The sequence below is a fragment of the Oncorhynchus clarkii genome, chromosome 21, assembly GCF_045791955.1.
Source record: "Oncorhynchus clarkii lewisi isolate Uvic-CL-2024 chromosome 21, UVic_Ocla_1.0, whole genome shotgun sequence".
Taxonomy (NCBI): Eukaryota; Metazoa; Chordata; class Actinopteri; order Salmoniformes; family Salmonidae; genus Oncorhynchus; species Oncorhynchus clarkii.
In genome coordinates, this window is record NC_092167.1 from 21,601,878 (window position 1) to 21,617,471 (window position 15,594).

Here is a 15,594-nt window from a genome sequence, read left to right on the forward strand (position 1 = left end):
AATATTGATTGCATTTGTATTACTTTGTGATATACAAAAACAATTATTTAGTGATGCTCATTTCTGATGACTGTCCCTGGATAGAGGATGACCCCATTTATTAAAAATGCATCCTGTCAGAACATCAATTGCCTGCGTCATTCTGCCTTGTGAAATGGAAGCTGAACATTGATAGTATGTGATTTGGATGCAGGGCTAGGAGGCGAGCAGAACTACCTGAGGCTCGCGGGTATCTAATGGACTAGTATATCAAGCATGCGTCCCATCAACAGCCTCCCAATGTTAATCGGACCGCATTGTGTTCAGTAACCATGTCATTATAATCCATTTGGCTGCTTTTAATAATGGGTTTTTCACATTTCCGTTCCCTGAAAGCGGAAGACAGAATGGAAGCGATGATTCCAGGAAATGAGATGTGTTCGTGAAACCTGGAGCTCAGGTCTGCGGCATGTTGAGGTTGAGGGGGGTCATGGGAAATGGATTCCCATTTCTTTGTGGCCCCTTGGTGACCATTGAGTGCTTTCAAATAGTAATGACTCAGACGTACTCTGCTGCTACTGCTGTTAGAAAAAAACGTGATTATTTTAAAAGGGGGGGATGTTGGTGAGCATGGAATATATTCCCCCAAATGTGTAAAATTCTGAAATTGCTTTACAGATGTTGATATCATGGTATGATTAATTCAGTCAGTAATTTAGTAATTTCTTAACTATTACTTGTGGTGTTATGTAGCCTAATGCATCATATGTATACACTTTTCCTTTAATCAATTAGTACTTGTAATGTACTTCCCAGGACTAACTACCACCTCAAGCAAGTTAACATTCCAGAGATGCTCAGTACCGCTATAGATAACTATCCTTATAAGTTGTATTCGTCATATGTACCGGATACACAATAAAAAAATAAAATATAAGAACAAAGTAATGGCTCAGTAAAATAGAATAAACACAACATTTCCTCAAGTTAACATCGTCCTGGGGTGTAAACTCTAAAAGGATAGCTGCTGAGGGGACAAGCTCGGTTTGCTATTTTTACCCTGGTCCCTAATATATCTATGTGGACTACTGAGGTGACGACAGCTGCAGCTCATCAGTGGCAGTTCTCCCAATAATCCCCAGAGAGACAGGCCTGCCAATGTTTTTCCAATTCTATCTTCAATGTTATTTTAGTATTACAACTGAAGACCCAATGCGGAACTGAAGACTACTATGGTTGAGAGAAGTCCTGAAAAGCTTCAAAGGTATAGTACTATGGAAACACAAGATATTGGAAATGATGATATCGGAACTATTTTATATCAGGCACTTATTGCAGTCTCTTCATTATTTGATTGCACCACAGTGGATTGCACCCACAGTGGATTGCACCCACAGCACAGGAAACAGTTAATATGAATATCCTTCCTCCTCTGTGTGTGCGCATGTGTGAATGTTTGTGCTGTCATGCAGAAGTGTGTGTGTGTCTACTCCATTGTGTCTCTGCCCTTGTGCTGGTCTTGGAGAGGTCACTCTGAAACAGTAGCCAGTGTTCCTGTGTCACGAGCTGGGCCGAGTTAGGGGGTGGGCTGCGCCTGAGTCTTGTGTATCCGAAATGGTACCCCTATAACTTATGTAGTGAACAACCTCCGGCCAACCTCATGGGCCTCTGTCTTGTGTAGTATAAAGCAGTAGCTAACTTACTATGTGGGGAACGTGAGGTAAAACTCATGCATCATGTGACTAGTGTTTCTCATTGATCATGGCACTTGATGATATAGTTGTGTGAAACACATTCAGGGATTGTGGCCAAGAGAGGTAAATTATCCAATGTGTGAATGCAAAATAATTATCCTTCATTACATTGAGAACATCTATATTTACCATACACAGTCAGACTAAGGGAAATCTAATCTGGTTACGGTGCCCATCTTTTGTGTTTTGAAGGTTAAGTTTTGACTCATGTGTCCTTTAATAGAAGGAACAATGGCTATCATTGGGCAGATAGGATTATACTGATCCCTGGGGCACCGGTCTATGGCCCGTTACGTGAACAGGCAAAAGCGGTGAAGGAGGAGCGCCCTTCTCAAATCTAACAGTAATCTGAGCTGCTCGGTCATGTTGTCAACAACGCAGCATGGTGCATCGTCCAGAAGCATTCATCTATTTTCTGTAAAATATGTTAGACTTTCCAAACTAGTTTTCATTGGGAAGGCAGATGAAGCATTTTTAACATACAGAGGTTGGCCTTTTCTGTCATATTACCCGCTCCCATCAAATTCATTACACATATTTTAGGGGATAAATTGAAATAGAATCTCAAGTGCTTCACATTACAACCAGATTTGCTACCGCTCATGACCTTGTTAATGGTTGGACTGGACTGTGTGTCATTGTGTCCTGTAGTCACATGTACCCACCGTGTGTGTGATGATAAGGACATCTGACAGGGAGAGAGGGAGTGAGAGAGAAGAAGTGGGAGAGAGGGAGACGTAAAGATAGAGACAAGGGAGGTGGGAGGGGGACAAAAAAAAGACAGAGAGAGAGAGGAATAGAGGGAGGGAGAGAGCTTGCTGCACCACACTAAACGCCCCCTGCTTGCATGTTCACCAAACAATGCCATTGCTGCAGCTGACTGGATGTCCTTAACAGGATCAGTGTCCTCACACCTCATTGGCTGAGAATATAGGAGTGACTTAAACCCCATTGGGTGCTGCGGCTTCATGTGTGAGATTCATAGGATTGCAGCAACATCAGGAGAGGGAGGGAGAATAGCCATCTAATACAGTATGTGATACATGAGTTTACCCCTCTATTAAATTAATCTGTTGGAGAACAGTGGAATAGATATAGCAGAGTGGAATGGAACACCGTGAAATGGAACACCAAAACCTTAGGCTAGTACAGTAGAAATGTAGTAGTTTTACCATAGGTCTATGTTAACCTCTACTGGATCGGTGCCCCCCCCCCCCCCTGCGAGACGGTTGTGCTAAAGTACGGTTGTGCTAACGTGCTAATGTTGTAAGTAAAAAGAACATTTCCCAGGACATAGACGTCTTATATGGGCAGAAAGCTTAAATTCTTGTTAATCTAACTGCACTGTCCAATTTACAGTAGCTATTACAGTGAAAGAAATACCATGTTATTGTTTGAGAAGACTGCACAACAACAAAAAGTTTTATCAAGGCAACTGGTTTGATACATTCACTTCTGAAGGTAAATAATGTACTTACATTCAGTAATCTTGCTCTGATTTGTCATCCTGAGGGTCCCAGAGATAAAATGTAGCATAGTTTTGTTTGATAAAATAAATTTTTATATTCAAATGTAGGAACTGGGTTCTACAGTTTGAATCCCTGCTGTGTCTGCCCCCTCTAGATGTGTGAAGGTTAGTGTCTATCCTGTAGGGAAGCTAATTATCCATAATTTATGACATCCCTGGGAGTGTGTAAACTACATTTTTTTGATTACCATATCATTTTTGTATGTTCTCTATAGTTATGTACTTGAAAATATATGAACTGATCAATTCGGCACATTTGGGCAGACTTGATACAACATTTTGAACAGTAATGCAATGGTTCATTGGATCAGTCTAAAACGTTTTAGACACAATGCTACCATCTAGTGGCCAAAATCTAAATTGCACCTATACTCCTAAGTGATATAATGGCCTTTCTCTTGCATTTCAAAGATGATGGAAAAAAGAAAAAATAGAAAACGCATGTTTTTTTCTTTGTATTATCTTTTCCCAGATCTAATGTGTTATATTATCCTACATTCATTTCACATTTCCACAAACTTCAAAGTATTTCCTTTCAATTGGTATCAAGAATATGCATGTCCTTGCTAAAGGTCCTGAGCTACAGGCAGTTAGATTTGGGTATGTCATTTAAGGCAAAAATTGAAAAAAGGGTCCGATCCTTAAACGTCATCATAAAAATGCACAACATGATTTAAATAAATGTTTTCCTCCACCTACATAATCCCTCCAAAAACTGGGAACACTAAAACATGACAAAGGGGAGGACAAACAATGTGAGCACTGAGCCAAAGTAAACATCCTAGCGGCAGGGCGTTGTCTGTACAGGAAACAGGCAGTGTCTATCGTCTGTCCACTGTCTGGTTTTATTGACATCATCACCCCTCTCTCTCCAGTTGACCGAGTGACTATTGGACCTGTTGCAGTAGTTACAATAAGAGACCCTTAGACCCTTGCAATATTACATCATCGTACTATACCCTTTACACATCACACTGCGAGGGAATGACAAAGGTTGACTGTATGTTACTGTAAAAAAAAGTTTGTAACCTGGCTGCCTTAACATTTTTAAGTACAATTTGGATTTCGTGTTGAGTTAACCCAATCTAAAGTTACTTCAACCTAGTTAAGTAAGTGGAACTGACAAGTTGGATTTAATAACTTGTTGAGTGAACTTGATACTTTTAGTCAAATCAATGTGCTTCAACTGATGTTTTTAGTTGTCTAACAAAGCTATTCAAGTTGTTTTGACAAATTACCAAGTGGAGAGGACAAGTATTTGATAGTCAGAAAAACATAACTTTTAGTTGTTTTAACTTACTAATGTTTGTAACCTGGCTGCCTTCAAATGTCAAGTTGTGTCAACTTCCTATATAGTTGAAACAACTACTTAGAAGTGACTAAATCTTTCAAATTATTTAATAGACATTTCAGAAAAGAACATTACGCTCATCTGTCTCTTGCTCAGATGTGAGTTTTTTCACCAGCATAGTCTACACGTCCTCTCTCCTCATCCTTGCCTTCTCAAAACCCATTGGATGAAAAAGCCAGAGGTGCCGCTCCTCTGACCTTCTCCTCCAATGGGTTTTGAGGAGGCGAGGAGAGAGGACGCGAGGAGGATACAATTGATATTCTTTCCGTGTCAAACTCAGCCAGTGGTGAAGCCCTACTTTGCATCCTCCTCTTTGGCTAAAAAACCGTTAAACCCCGAACTCCATAAGTGAAGTCATCACGTCCTCTCACTACCTGACTGTCGACGCTGCTTCAATTGCCTGCCTCTTAGGACCAAAAAGGGATATAACCGATCTTTAAAATATATGCAAAAGGTATGTATGTAGCTACCGCCGGTGTTTGCTTTGACTTTGAGTGAATTGCTATCATAGTTTTCGATTATGTGTCATGTGACGCACGACTGACTCATCACTTCGGTGTATGCTCAAAAATGCACGTAGGCCTACACACACTTTTTGGATACGTTTTGTAGCTTGCAACCTGGTTGCAATAGCCTGAATAATGTTCTTGATATTCCTACATGGTTTGGTATTTGACATTTAGAACAGACGATGTAGGCTACGCGAAGCCTAATAGCGTGCTGTGTTTTAGCGAGGTGGCTTAGCTCCCTTTAATAGCGGTTGTCGTTAAAGGGGTGGATGTCGCTAATTTGACAGGAAACTTACTTTTTCCTCGTTGAGCTTCGTCAGCGACTCCGTCTTGAACGTGACAAAGTTCTTGTATTACGGAATGTCATTTGAAGACGTGGTTAATGATTGACTGACGACATGAATATTGGTTTGAACTGTGCAGATTGTTAATGGACTGTGACAACCTCTACCTCGTTTGTCTAATGTTATAGATGTTCTGCCACCTTGCAGCCGACCAGTGTAAAACACAAAAAAGCATCCGGCCATTAAAGACGATAGGACTATTGCCTCAATGTGATTACAAAAGGGTATTAAACATTGGCCTACAAGGATATAGCTACGGTTGTTTTAGGGAATTATAATTTACCTATTGTGATATCAGTTATTGCATGTCCGACATCTTGAAGCTTCAATATTTTTAACATGATCAAGCCTATTAATATTAATAGGCCTCTGTAGGGCGAGTCCACGACAGCAAGGCCCAAACATATATATTTTTGGTATCTCAGACTGGTCAGGCAATTCTCACGTAAAAACATAATTGGGAGGAAGAATGTTTGATTATTTTTACATTTGTATCATAAACCACTTGAGAAGATCATGAGGCCAATTTAGGCCATTTTCCCCCCCATACATGCCTCTTGAAAGACCCTATGATACAGACATCTTGGTGTCATTATACATTTACATTTGAGTAATTTAGCAGACACTTATCCAGAGCAACTAAGTCAGTAATGACTGCATACATTTTTCCGTAGCTACACGCGCACCATGCTCTACCAACTGAGCCACACGGAACCCATTATGGTTCTTAGTGTGCTCTAAAATGTGGATGTCTAGATTCTGAAATACATTTTGTCACATTATCTCAAGTACCCTTCTTGATTTTGTTCATATTGTTTAAAACGATGTACTGTACAAGTACATGACATTTCCAGAGTGGGTGCTCTTCAACTTTTAAGTAATGATAAATGTTATGAGCACCACCAACACTGGGAATGGGCAAATTGATTTAAAGGGAACTCCCTCTGCTTGTGATTTGCTGAATGTGCACTCCTAAAAGAGGTCTGGGATTGTTTTAAAGGAGAAGTTTACTCTATTTGAACCAAATCCTTATTTTTGATGTAAGTGGCATGTTATAGACTTTTGTTGTTGCTATTTCACTGTTTTTTTTAAACTTACCCCAACAGCGATATCCTTCCTCATGCTTGTTCAGCAGTAGTTGTAGGGGCACAGAAAACATGAACAAAGGCTCCAAAAACACCCCAATACTTCCTTTAAAAAACATCAACAATCTATCGCCTTGTTCACTGGCTAGTTGGAACTAGGAAACAAAAAAATGCCTGACTTACTAACTGGTTGAACCTGGCACATGATAACTACAACCAGTTGTGCAGAACGATTAATTTCTTGGCGCACCCATCCCATTACCGGGATCATTTTCGTCAACATCCGCTGAATTGCAGAGCGCCAAATTCAAATGAAATTACAAAAAAGATTACATTTTCATGAAATCACAAGTGCAATATAGCAAAACACAGCTTAGCTTGTTGTTAATCCACCTGGCGTGTCAGATTTAAAAAAAAGCTTTACAGCAAAAGCTATCCAAGCATTTATGTTAGGACATCTCTCTCAGCAGACAAAACATTACAAACAGCTAGCAGCAAAGTAGATTGCCTTTCTGACTTTTGTGACCAATCAAATGAATCGCTTACATTTGATGATCTTCGGATGTTTGCACTCACGAGACTCCCAGTTACACAATAAATGTTGCTTTTGTTCTATGAAGATTCTTTTTTATATCCAAAATACCTCCATTTGGTTGGCACGTTTTGTTCAGAAATCCACAGGCTCGAGTGGTCACGACGGGGCAGACGAAAATTCCAAATAGTATCCGTAAAGTTTGTAGAAACATATCAAATGTTTATAACCAATCCTCAGGTTGTTTTTACAATAAATAATCGATAATATTTCAACCCGGACTGTAGCTATTTCAATAGGAGAGAGAGAGAGAGAGAGAGAGAGAGAGAGAAAATGTCTGCTCCAAGCTATTGCACATGCAAAACTCTGCTGGTACCAAGCCATCCACTGACGCGATGTGATCGTTCTCGCTCATTTTTCAGAATAAAAGCCTGAAACTATGTCTAAAGACTGTTCACACCATGTGGAAGCCATAGAGAAAGGAATATGGTTGATATACCTATAAATGGAGGGAAGGCATGCAATGGAACAGGGAGATTCGTTTCTCTTAGGCACTTCCTTGTTGGATTTTCCTCAGGTTTTCGCCTGCAATATCAGTTCTGTTATACTCACAGACAATATTTTGACAGTTTTGGAAACTTCAGTGTTTTCTATCCTAATCTGACAATTATATGCATATTCTAGATTCTGGGCCTGAGAAATAGGCAGTTTCATTTGGGTATGTTTTTCATCCAAACATAAAAATACTGCCCCGTACACTCAACAGGTTAACTAATATTTTTGTTAGTTTTTAAACAACTAATTGAAGTGGTTCAATTTGAATTCCATGTAGTTTTTCTGTGAGCTCAATGTGCATATTGCACAGTTTCTCTAGAGATAAATCAGATCCAGTGTGAACTGTGCGACGTAGTAGGGAGTTGTAGTTTCCAACAAGGCCAATATTCTACATAGTTTAATGCAGAAAATTTGGTAATTAACTAGAATGACCATAATCCATTGCACTCTTACTTGTATGGTCTGTTTCTTTTATGCCTGCTACCTATGAGACAGAATGCCGTTTGCGAGCGAGCAGTTGCTTCGAGGTATCTCTACCTGAAAATACATTATGTAATTAATCGTTGATATTCAGCAGTCATAAAAGAATGCCTTATTTACTTTGAAGAACTATTAAAATAGTAATTTGTCAACCAGCATAGGCAGCACTCTATAGAGATGAGATAATTAAATAATAGTTATCAAATAAAACAAATGTAATATATAACAATTTAAATGTTATTAAAGTAATTAAAGCAACCTTTCGCTTACTGGCCCAACGCTCTAACCACTAGGCTACCTGTCGCCCCAGGTAAAAGCCTCTTCACGGTTTACTTTGAGACTGGTGTTTTATGGATACTATTTAATGAAGCTGCCAGTTGAGGACTTGAGGTGTCTGTTTCTCAAACTAGACACACTAATCTACTTGTCCTCTTGCTCAGTTGTGCACCCGGGCCCCCCATTCCTCTTTCTATTCTGGTTAGAGCCAGTATGCGCTGTTCTGTGAAGGGAGTAGTACACAATCAGTTTCCTTGGCAGTTTCTCACATGGAAATAGCCATAATTTCTCAGAACAAGAATAGACTGACGGGTTTCAGAAGAAAGGTCTTTGTTTCTGGCCTTTTTGAGCCTGTAATCGAACCCACAAATGCTGATGCTCCAGATACTCAACTAGTCTAAAGGCCAGTTGTATTGATTATTTTATCAGAACAACAGTTTTCAGCTGTGCTAACATAGTTGCAATAGTTTTTTTTCGTTTTTTTTTTACCCCTTTTTCTCCCCAATTTCATGGTATCCAATTGTTTTAGTAGCTACTATCTTGTCTCATCGCTACAACTCCCGTACGGGCTCGGGAGAGACGAAGGTTGAAAGTCATGCGTCCTCCGATACACAACCCAACCAAGCCGCACTGCTTCTTAACACAGTGCGCATCCAACCCGGAAGCCAGCCGCACCAATGTGTCGGAGGAAACACCGTGCACCTGGCAACCTTGGTTAGTGCGCACTGCACCCGGCCCGCCACTGGAGTCGCTGGTGCGCGATGAGACAAGGACATCCCTACCGGCCAAACCCACCCTAACCCGGACGACGCTAGGCCAATTGTTCATCGCCCCACGGACCTCCCGGTCGCGGCCGGTTACCTGGGCGCGAACCCAGAGTCTCTGATGGCACAGCTGGCGCTGCAGTACAGCGCCCTTAACCACTGCGTCTGTAGGTACTACATTTGGCTTTGTCACACCTACAGATGGAACATTATGGAGTCTTAAAATGTCACAGATTTTGCAGATTCAATTAATTACATATTAAAGCATAATTGAGAAATATGTCATATATATATATATATATATATATATATATATATATAGTTCTCCTTGTGAAGAATCACCCTAAAATATCCTTCCTTTTACAGAAGATTAAAATATATTAAGACATTTATCACTGTTTTAATATTTGAGAATCGCAATAACATTACTATTACCAATCACATCCGGCTGTGTTAGAACAGGTGTCTTCAGCTGAAATTCTATTCAGGTCAAATTGTAACAACACTGTTGCATGACCTTTGTCACTGTTCTGTCTCTGGACTCTAGTATCCTTTTTAGCTTCTGATGGAGGATTAAAGCCACTGTTGGTAAACAACACAAATCAAAAGTTATTCGTCATATGCTTTGTAAACAACCGGTGTAGACTAAAAGGGAAATGCTTACTTAGTCTACACCTGTTGTTTAACACGCATGTGACAAATTAATATTTGAATTGTTTGCCAACTGTTGTAACTGCCTCTCGCATGGACATGCAATAGTCTAGATATTTGCGATTTATGTTTGCGATTACGCAGCAGCAGATGGAGGGGGCAGTGGGTTTTGTGGATTATAATTTTGGGTCGGGCCTATAGATGAGGATTAGGGTGACCTCAAAGGTGCGTGTTTGTCGGACCCTTTTTTTGGGGGGGGGGGGGGGTTTACTGCGTATTCTCTGGTCCAGGAGGACCTCAAGGGGACCTCCTGGTTGGATAAGGACAAAGTAGCTAAATCTGGGCCTGTGGAAGTAGGATGTCTCCCTGCTGCCTTTGATCCGTGGTAGGCCTTGCATTGGCCTGCTCTGCTTTATCCTAGCCTGGCATGATCACTACTTGGTGGTGCCTGTATCTGGCGGCAAGGAACCTTGCCAGACAAAGCAAGTATCCTGTTTGATCAATATTGTTAGTTTGATAACCAGGCAATGTCCGGTCATTGTGATTGCCTTAGGAAATCACCCTGGCTTAGTTGTTGCTTTATATTGTTCCGTATGTCTAGCCAGAATATTCTAGTAAAATGACGAAAGGACATAATTATTGTCCTTGGGATTTGATGGTTAACTTATTACTCGTGTGTTTCCTTGGTAGGGACTGCTCAGTAAGGAAGGTTGTAATGGTAGGATGTCCAGGCTTTTGATTCCAAAGATCCTCTCCTATAAGTGTTTGAAGCTGTATTCTACTGTTGGTCTGCGGTTGGTTGCCTGCCAAAGCAGCAGGACTGAAGTTGACCAATGGTTTGAAGCAATGCCAGTTTACTAGTCTTAAATTGGGCTACAGTATATCAAGCAATATTCACTAACTGCACTGTAGTAGCTATGGAAAACAATAGGAGGACATTTTAGAAACGTGACCTTTAACCCACTCTACACTATGCAAAATGGTTTCCAAATGGTTACGAAATGCGTGTCTAAACAAGACCTTTGGCCCCTGGCCTCAAACACTAGGGACAGGCCTAGTTTAGGATACTGTTTAGTGTAGGCTATTTCAATTACTTTCAAGGACATTTTGTAGCAAGTATTTGGATATGTTTTCTTTGAAAATAGGCTACAAGTAGTTGAATATTCAGAATGCATTTTCAAATATTTAAATACTTCATGCGTTTGAACCCAGGTCTGTTTGGTCCTAGGTGTATTTGAAATAATGTATTAGGAAGTTAGTAGTTTAGGCTATATATATCAGAAGTTTATTTGAAAATACTTTCAAAAGTAGCTGATTTTGACAATAAATGTAAAAAAAAATAACTTAAATATGCATTTATTTGAACCCACGTTTGACTAGGATATTGGTTTTGACTCAGTCTGGAGTAAATCAATTAAATACAGCAGTGTTTGTTTGATTGGCTTAAGAAATGCATTCCTTGGGCTAGATTCCCAGACAGATTATGCCTGGACTAAAAGAGCGTGCTCAATGCTGAGGCAAGAGCATGATTACCTCACACAAATTTCACACACTTTAATCTTGGACCAGGTTTCTCTTTGAATATGTATTTTCTCTCAAGTACACTCACCTTAATTAACTAGACTTAAGGCTAAACTCTCTCCTTCCTTCTCTCCCTCCTCCAGCGTCGTGAATCATGTCGTCTGTGATGCAGAAGTTGATCACCCCCATGGCCAGCGGCCCTGCTGAGCCCCCCAGGAACAAAGTGACCGTGGTTGGGGTGGGCATGGTGGGCATGGCCTGTGCTGTCAGCATCCTCCTCAGGGTAAGATGACTATATCACTGTCGTACTGTTACTTTACAACTGCATTACTACCCTTACTATTGTGTTTTATTAGTACTTTACCTCTGAATTACTACTACTATTGTGACACCAACAAATAGTTACCACTCAGTTATTACGTAGGCTGGTTGTAGTTGTGGATTTTACCATATAATTTCTAAGTAAATACCAGGTATTCGTGGCCAAACTGTCCTTCTGGCCCTTCTTTCCACCCCTACCACCTCCTCCTTCCTGTAGGACTTGGCTGATGAGCTGGCTCTGGTTGACGTGATGGAGGATAAGCTGAAGGGAGAGATGATGGACCTGCAGCACGGCAGCCTCTTCCTAAAGACATCTAAGATAGTCGCCGACAAAGGTAAGAGAATCCCCCTTGTGTGTGTGCCACTGGAGTGGTTCAGAGCAATGTATGTATTTTGCCATTGAAAGTGTAATGCAGCTTGTTTTGAAACCAGTTTAAGGTTGATTGCATTTCATTGATTGCCATTTAGACGTTTTTTTTTCCCCCTGCTAAATGGGAAAAGTCTACGTAATTCAATGGCTCTTTCCCGATCTCTGACCAGACTATGCCGTGACTGCAAACTCCCGCATCGTGGTTGTGACCGCTGGCGTGCGTCAGCAGGAGGGAGAGAGCAGGCTCAACCTGGTCCAGAGGAACGTCAACATCTTCAAACACATCATCCCCCAGATCGTCAAACACTCCCCCAACTGCACCCTTATCGTGGTGTCCAACCCAGGTACACACACACCGACAATTTTAATCTTGGACACAAGGTAAATTGTTTCCATCATTATCCCATAGATTGCATTGGCCAACCCAGTTCCAACATTCCACCCTTACCAACTGCTACAGTGTCACACCACTCCACAATTCAAGATAAGAGGGCACTGTGACAACAGTGGGTGGCAGGGATGGGCAGTCAGTCATTAATGTTGTTGTGTGTGTGTGTGTGTTTGACCATATCCCTAACTCTATCCCTGTGTCTCCCTACCCCTAGTGGATGTGCTGACCTATGTGACATGGAAGTTGAGCGGCCTGCCCAAACACCGTGTCATTGGCAGTGGCACCAACCTGGACTCTGCCCGCTTCCGTTTTCTGATGGCTGAGCGCCTGGGCATCCATGCCACCAGCTTCAACGGATGGGTGCTGGGAGAACACGGCGATACCAGCGGTGGGTAGGGATGATGGTGATTGGTCCTGGTAGAGCACGGCGATACCAGCGGTGGGTAGGGATGATGGTGATTGGTCCTGGTAGAGCACGGCGATACCAGCGGTGGGTAGGGATGATGGTGATTGGTCAGCGGTGGGTAGGGATGATGGTGATTGGTCCTGGAGCACGGCGATACCAGCGGTGGGTAGGGATGATGGTGATTGGTCCTGGTAGAGCACGGCGATACCAGCGGTGGGTAGGGATGATGGTGATTGGTCCTGGTAGAGCACGGAGACACCATCGGTGGGGATGATGATGATGTCAGTGGAGTGCATACTTTAGTGGGAATCTGAGCGCATGTGTGAACTTCTTGTCACACCTAGTAAGCCACACCCATTTGGCAGCTTTAACAGCTTTTAAAACAAAAGTACTTGTTTTGGCATTGTTATATCACTCTGCACATCCATCTCTGTCAGAAATAATGAGTGAGTTGAGTCTGCGTGTGTTTAAAAAAAAAAGGAAGAAGAAGGAAATCCTGATTTATTTTCTGGGTAAAATAATAAATATCTCTGTGTGTGTTAGTCCCTGTGTGGAGCGGTGTCAGCGTAGCTGGAGTCAACCTGCAGAAGCTGAACCCAGAGTTTGGCCTTGACGGAGACAAGGAGGACTGGAAGGCCACCCATAAGGAAGTGGTCGACAGGTAAATACTCCAGACCTATCCCCAGCTCCATCCTAAATATGTAGAGTCTAAATATGTACCTCTGACTCACCTAGCACTCGTAGTACAGCTAGAGTTTCCACCGTACTGCTCACCACCTTCTGATTCATTCATATCTACTGGAGCTGTCAAGGTGTAAGGGCTAAAATAAGGATAAGATCAGGCTGGGCTAATTTTTGGAATCATTAATATAACGAGTTCTACTGACATTGTATACTAGAATAAGTATCAAAGCCCGCCCTCACATTTTTATTTTGCATTAACCTTTTATTTGAGTTAACGTTCATGCAGGTTCACCTGATTGAGAGAGTTTTACCTGTTCAAGATGGCAACAGTTGGACGTAGATGCTGACTGACAGTGATTGTTTTGTGTGCTCCTCCAGTGCCTATGAGGTGATCAAGCTGAAGGGGTATACCAACTGGGCCATCGGCCTGAGTGTGGCTGATCTCACTGAGAGCATCATCAAGAACATGAGCAGGATCCACCCTGTCTCCACCATGGTCAAGGTGACGGGAGAACACACACACATGCGTGCAGACACATGCACAGTTACACATTATGTGCATGTAAACACACACACAAAGAGTGAGAGAATGAAGCTAACACACACATTTCTTTGTGATGATGACTGACGGCTGTGTTTTGCTTCCCCAGGACATGTATGGTATTGGCGAGGAGGTGTTCCTGTCCCTGCCATGCGTGCTGAACAGCAACGGAGTGGGCAGCGTGATCAACATGACCCTGACCGACGCTGAGGTGGGCCAGCTGAAGAAAAGTGCAGACACACTCTGGGGCATCCAGAAGGACCTCAAGGACGTCTAGAGACGCACAGCTACCCTTTCTCCCTCCGTTCCCGATGCAGGCAATCCCAGACCTAGTTCCACCCGTCCTCCGATCTACTGTGTCCATCTCCCTTTCATCTTAATCTACTGGTATACATTCTGCCTTTCACCTCCCCCCCTTTCCTTTTGTAGGATGAGGTTACTGTGTTGTTTCCGTGCTAGGTGCTGTGTGAACCAGTATGACTATGTACCCTCATTGGATTCATGTGTTGCAGCTGTTGTACTACGATCAAAAAGTGTTGGCTTTATCCTCCATTTGCACTTTCTTGAAGCACTGTTCTGTTCACTTCCTGTCGGGAGCGCAGGAACAAAGACCCTATAACTGGGTCTCCTCCTGTCGGGGAGCAGTGGTGTTGGTTATTGTGCGAGATGTTCAGTCTGACATTGATTGCCAGAAAGAAACAAAGGGAGGGGCAGAGGTGGAATCAATCGAAACGGCCTACTTTAGTAGTTTTTATTTTATTTTTTACATACTGTAACACCCATGTTTGTGTAATGAATGACAACAACCAATGAGTAACTCAATAAATACTTTAACCTTATGACGCATGTTATTGTGTCCAATGACATAAATGTTCCTCAATAAACTAGGCTACACAATGCCTTCCTGCTGTTAGATATTGCTACTAAGTAATTTGACATTTAAAAAAAATGAGTGACGTGTAGAAGGAAATCCAGATCCCTTGTCATACTTTTATTCACATATACCATCAAATTCATTTGGACAATACTGACATTTTCAGTAAAGAACATGCCGTACTGTTGGCTACTTAACATCACTTTTCTTCCCCAGCCAACAAATTAAGGCCCTGTCCACTGTTTAGTGGTTGCTGAAATGAGTCTAGCTGATTCAAGACAATTCAACTCCATTACCAAAAGTATGTGGACACCCCTTCAAATTAGTGGCTTCGGCTATTTCAGCCACACCTGTCAAAAAAGCTGTCTGTCCTCGGTTGCAATACTCACTACTGAGTTCCAAACTGCCTCTGGAGGCAACGTCAGCACAATAACTGTTCGTCGGGAGCTTAATGAAATGGGTTTCCATGGCCGAGCAGCAAGCCTAAGAGCCCATGCTCAATGCCAAGTGTCGGCTGGAGTGATGTAAAACTCGCCGCCATTGGACTCTGTGACAGTGCAAATGTGTTTTCTGGAGTGATGAATCACGCTTCACCCTCTGGCAGTCCGAAGGACGAATCTGGGCATGACGGATGCCAGGAGAACGCTACCTGCCTGACTGCATAGTGCCAACTAAAGT

At 42.1% G+C, this 15,594-nt stretch overlaps 1 protein-coding gene across 5 annotated transcripts; it reads left to right on the forward strand.

Annotated features, from left to right (window-relative positions):
- Positions 1–2,686: 2,686 nt before the first annotated feature.
- Positions 2,687–14,881, forward strand: LOC139378755 (L-lactate dehydrogenase B chain-like). Of its 5 annotated transcripts, none has more exons than XM_071121227.1 (9): positions 2,694–2,999; positions 3,093–3,194; positions 11,473–11,612; positions 11,868–11,985; positions 12,191–12,364; positions 12,626–12,799; positions 13,361–13,478; positions 13,880–14,003; positions 14,152–14,881. In XM_071121227.1, the coding sequence occupies exons 3-9, from the start codon at positions 11,484–11,486 to the stop codon at positions 14,317–14,319; spliced, it is 1,005 nt and encodes a 334-aa protein (XP_070977328.1). In that variant the 5' UTR covers positions 2,694–2,999; positions 3,093–3,194; positions 11,473–11,483; the 3' UTR covers positions 14,320–14,881. The 5 variants fall into 5 exon arrangements, with proteins under 5 accessions (XP_070977327.1, XP_070977328.1, XP_070977326.1 ...); XM_071121228.1 differs by having other exon boundaries at positions 2,702–2,999; positions 3,096–3,194; XM_071121226.1 differs by lacking the exon at positions 3,093–3,194 and having other exon boundaries at positions 2,687–2,980.
- The last annotated feature ends 713 nt before the right edge of the window (positions 14,882–15,594 follow it).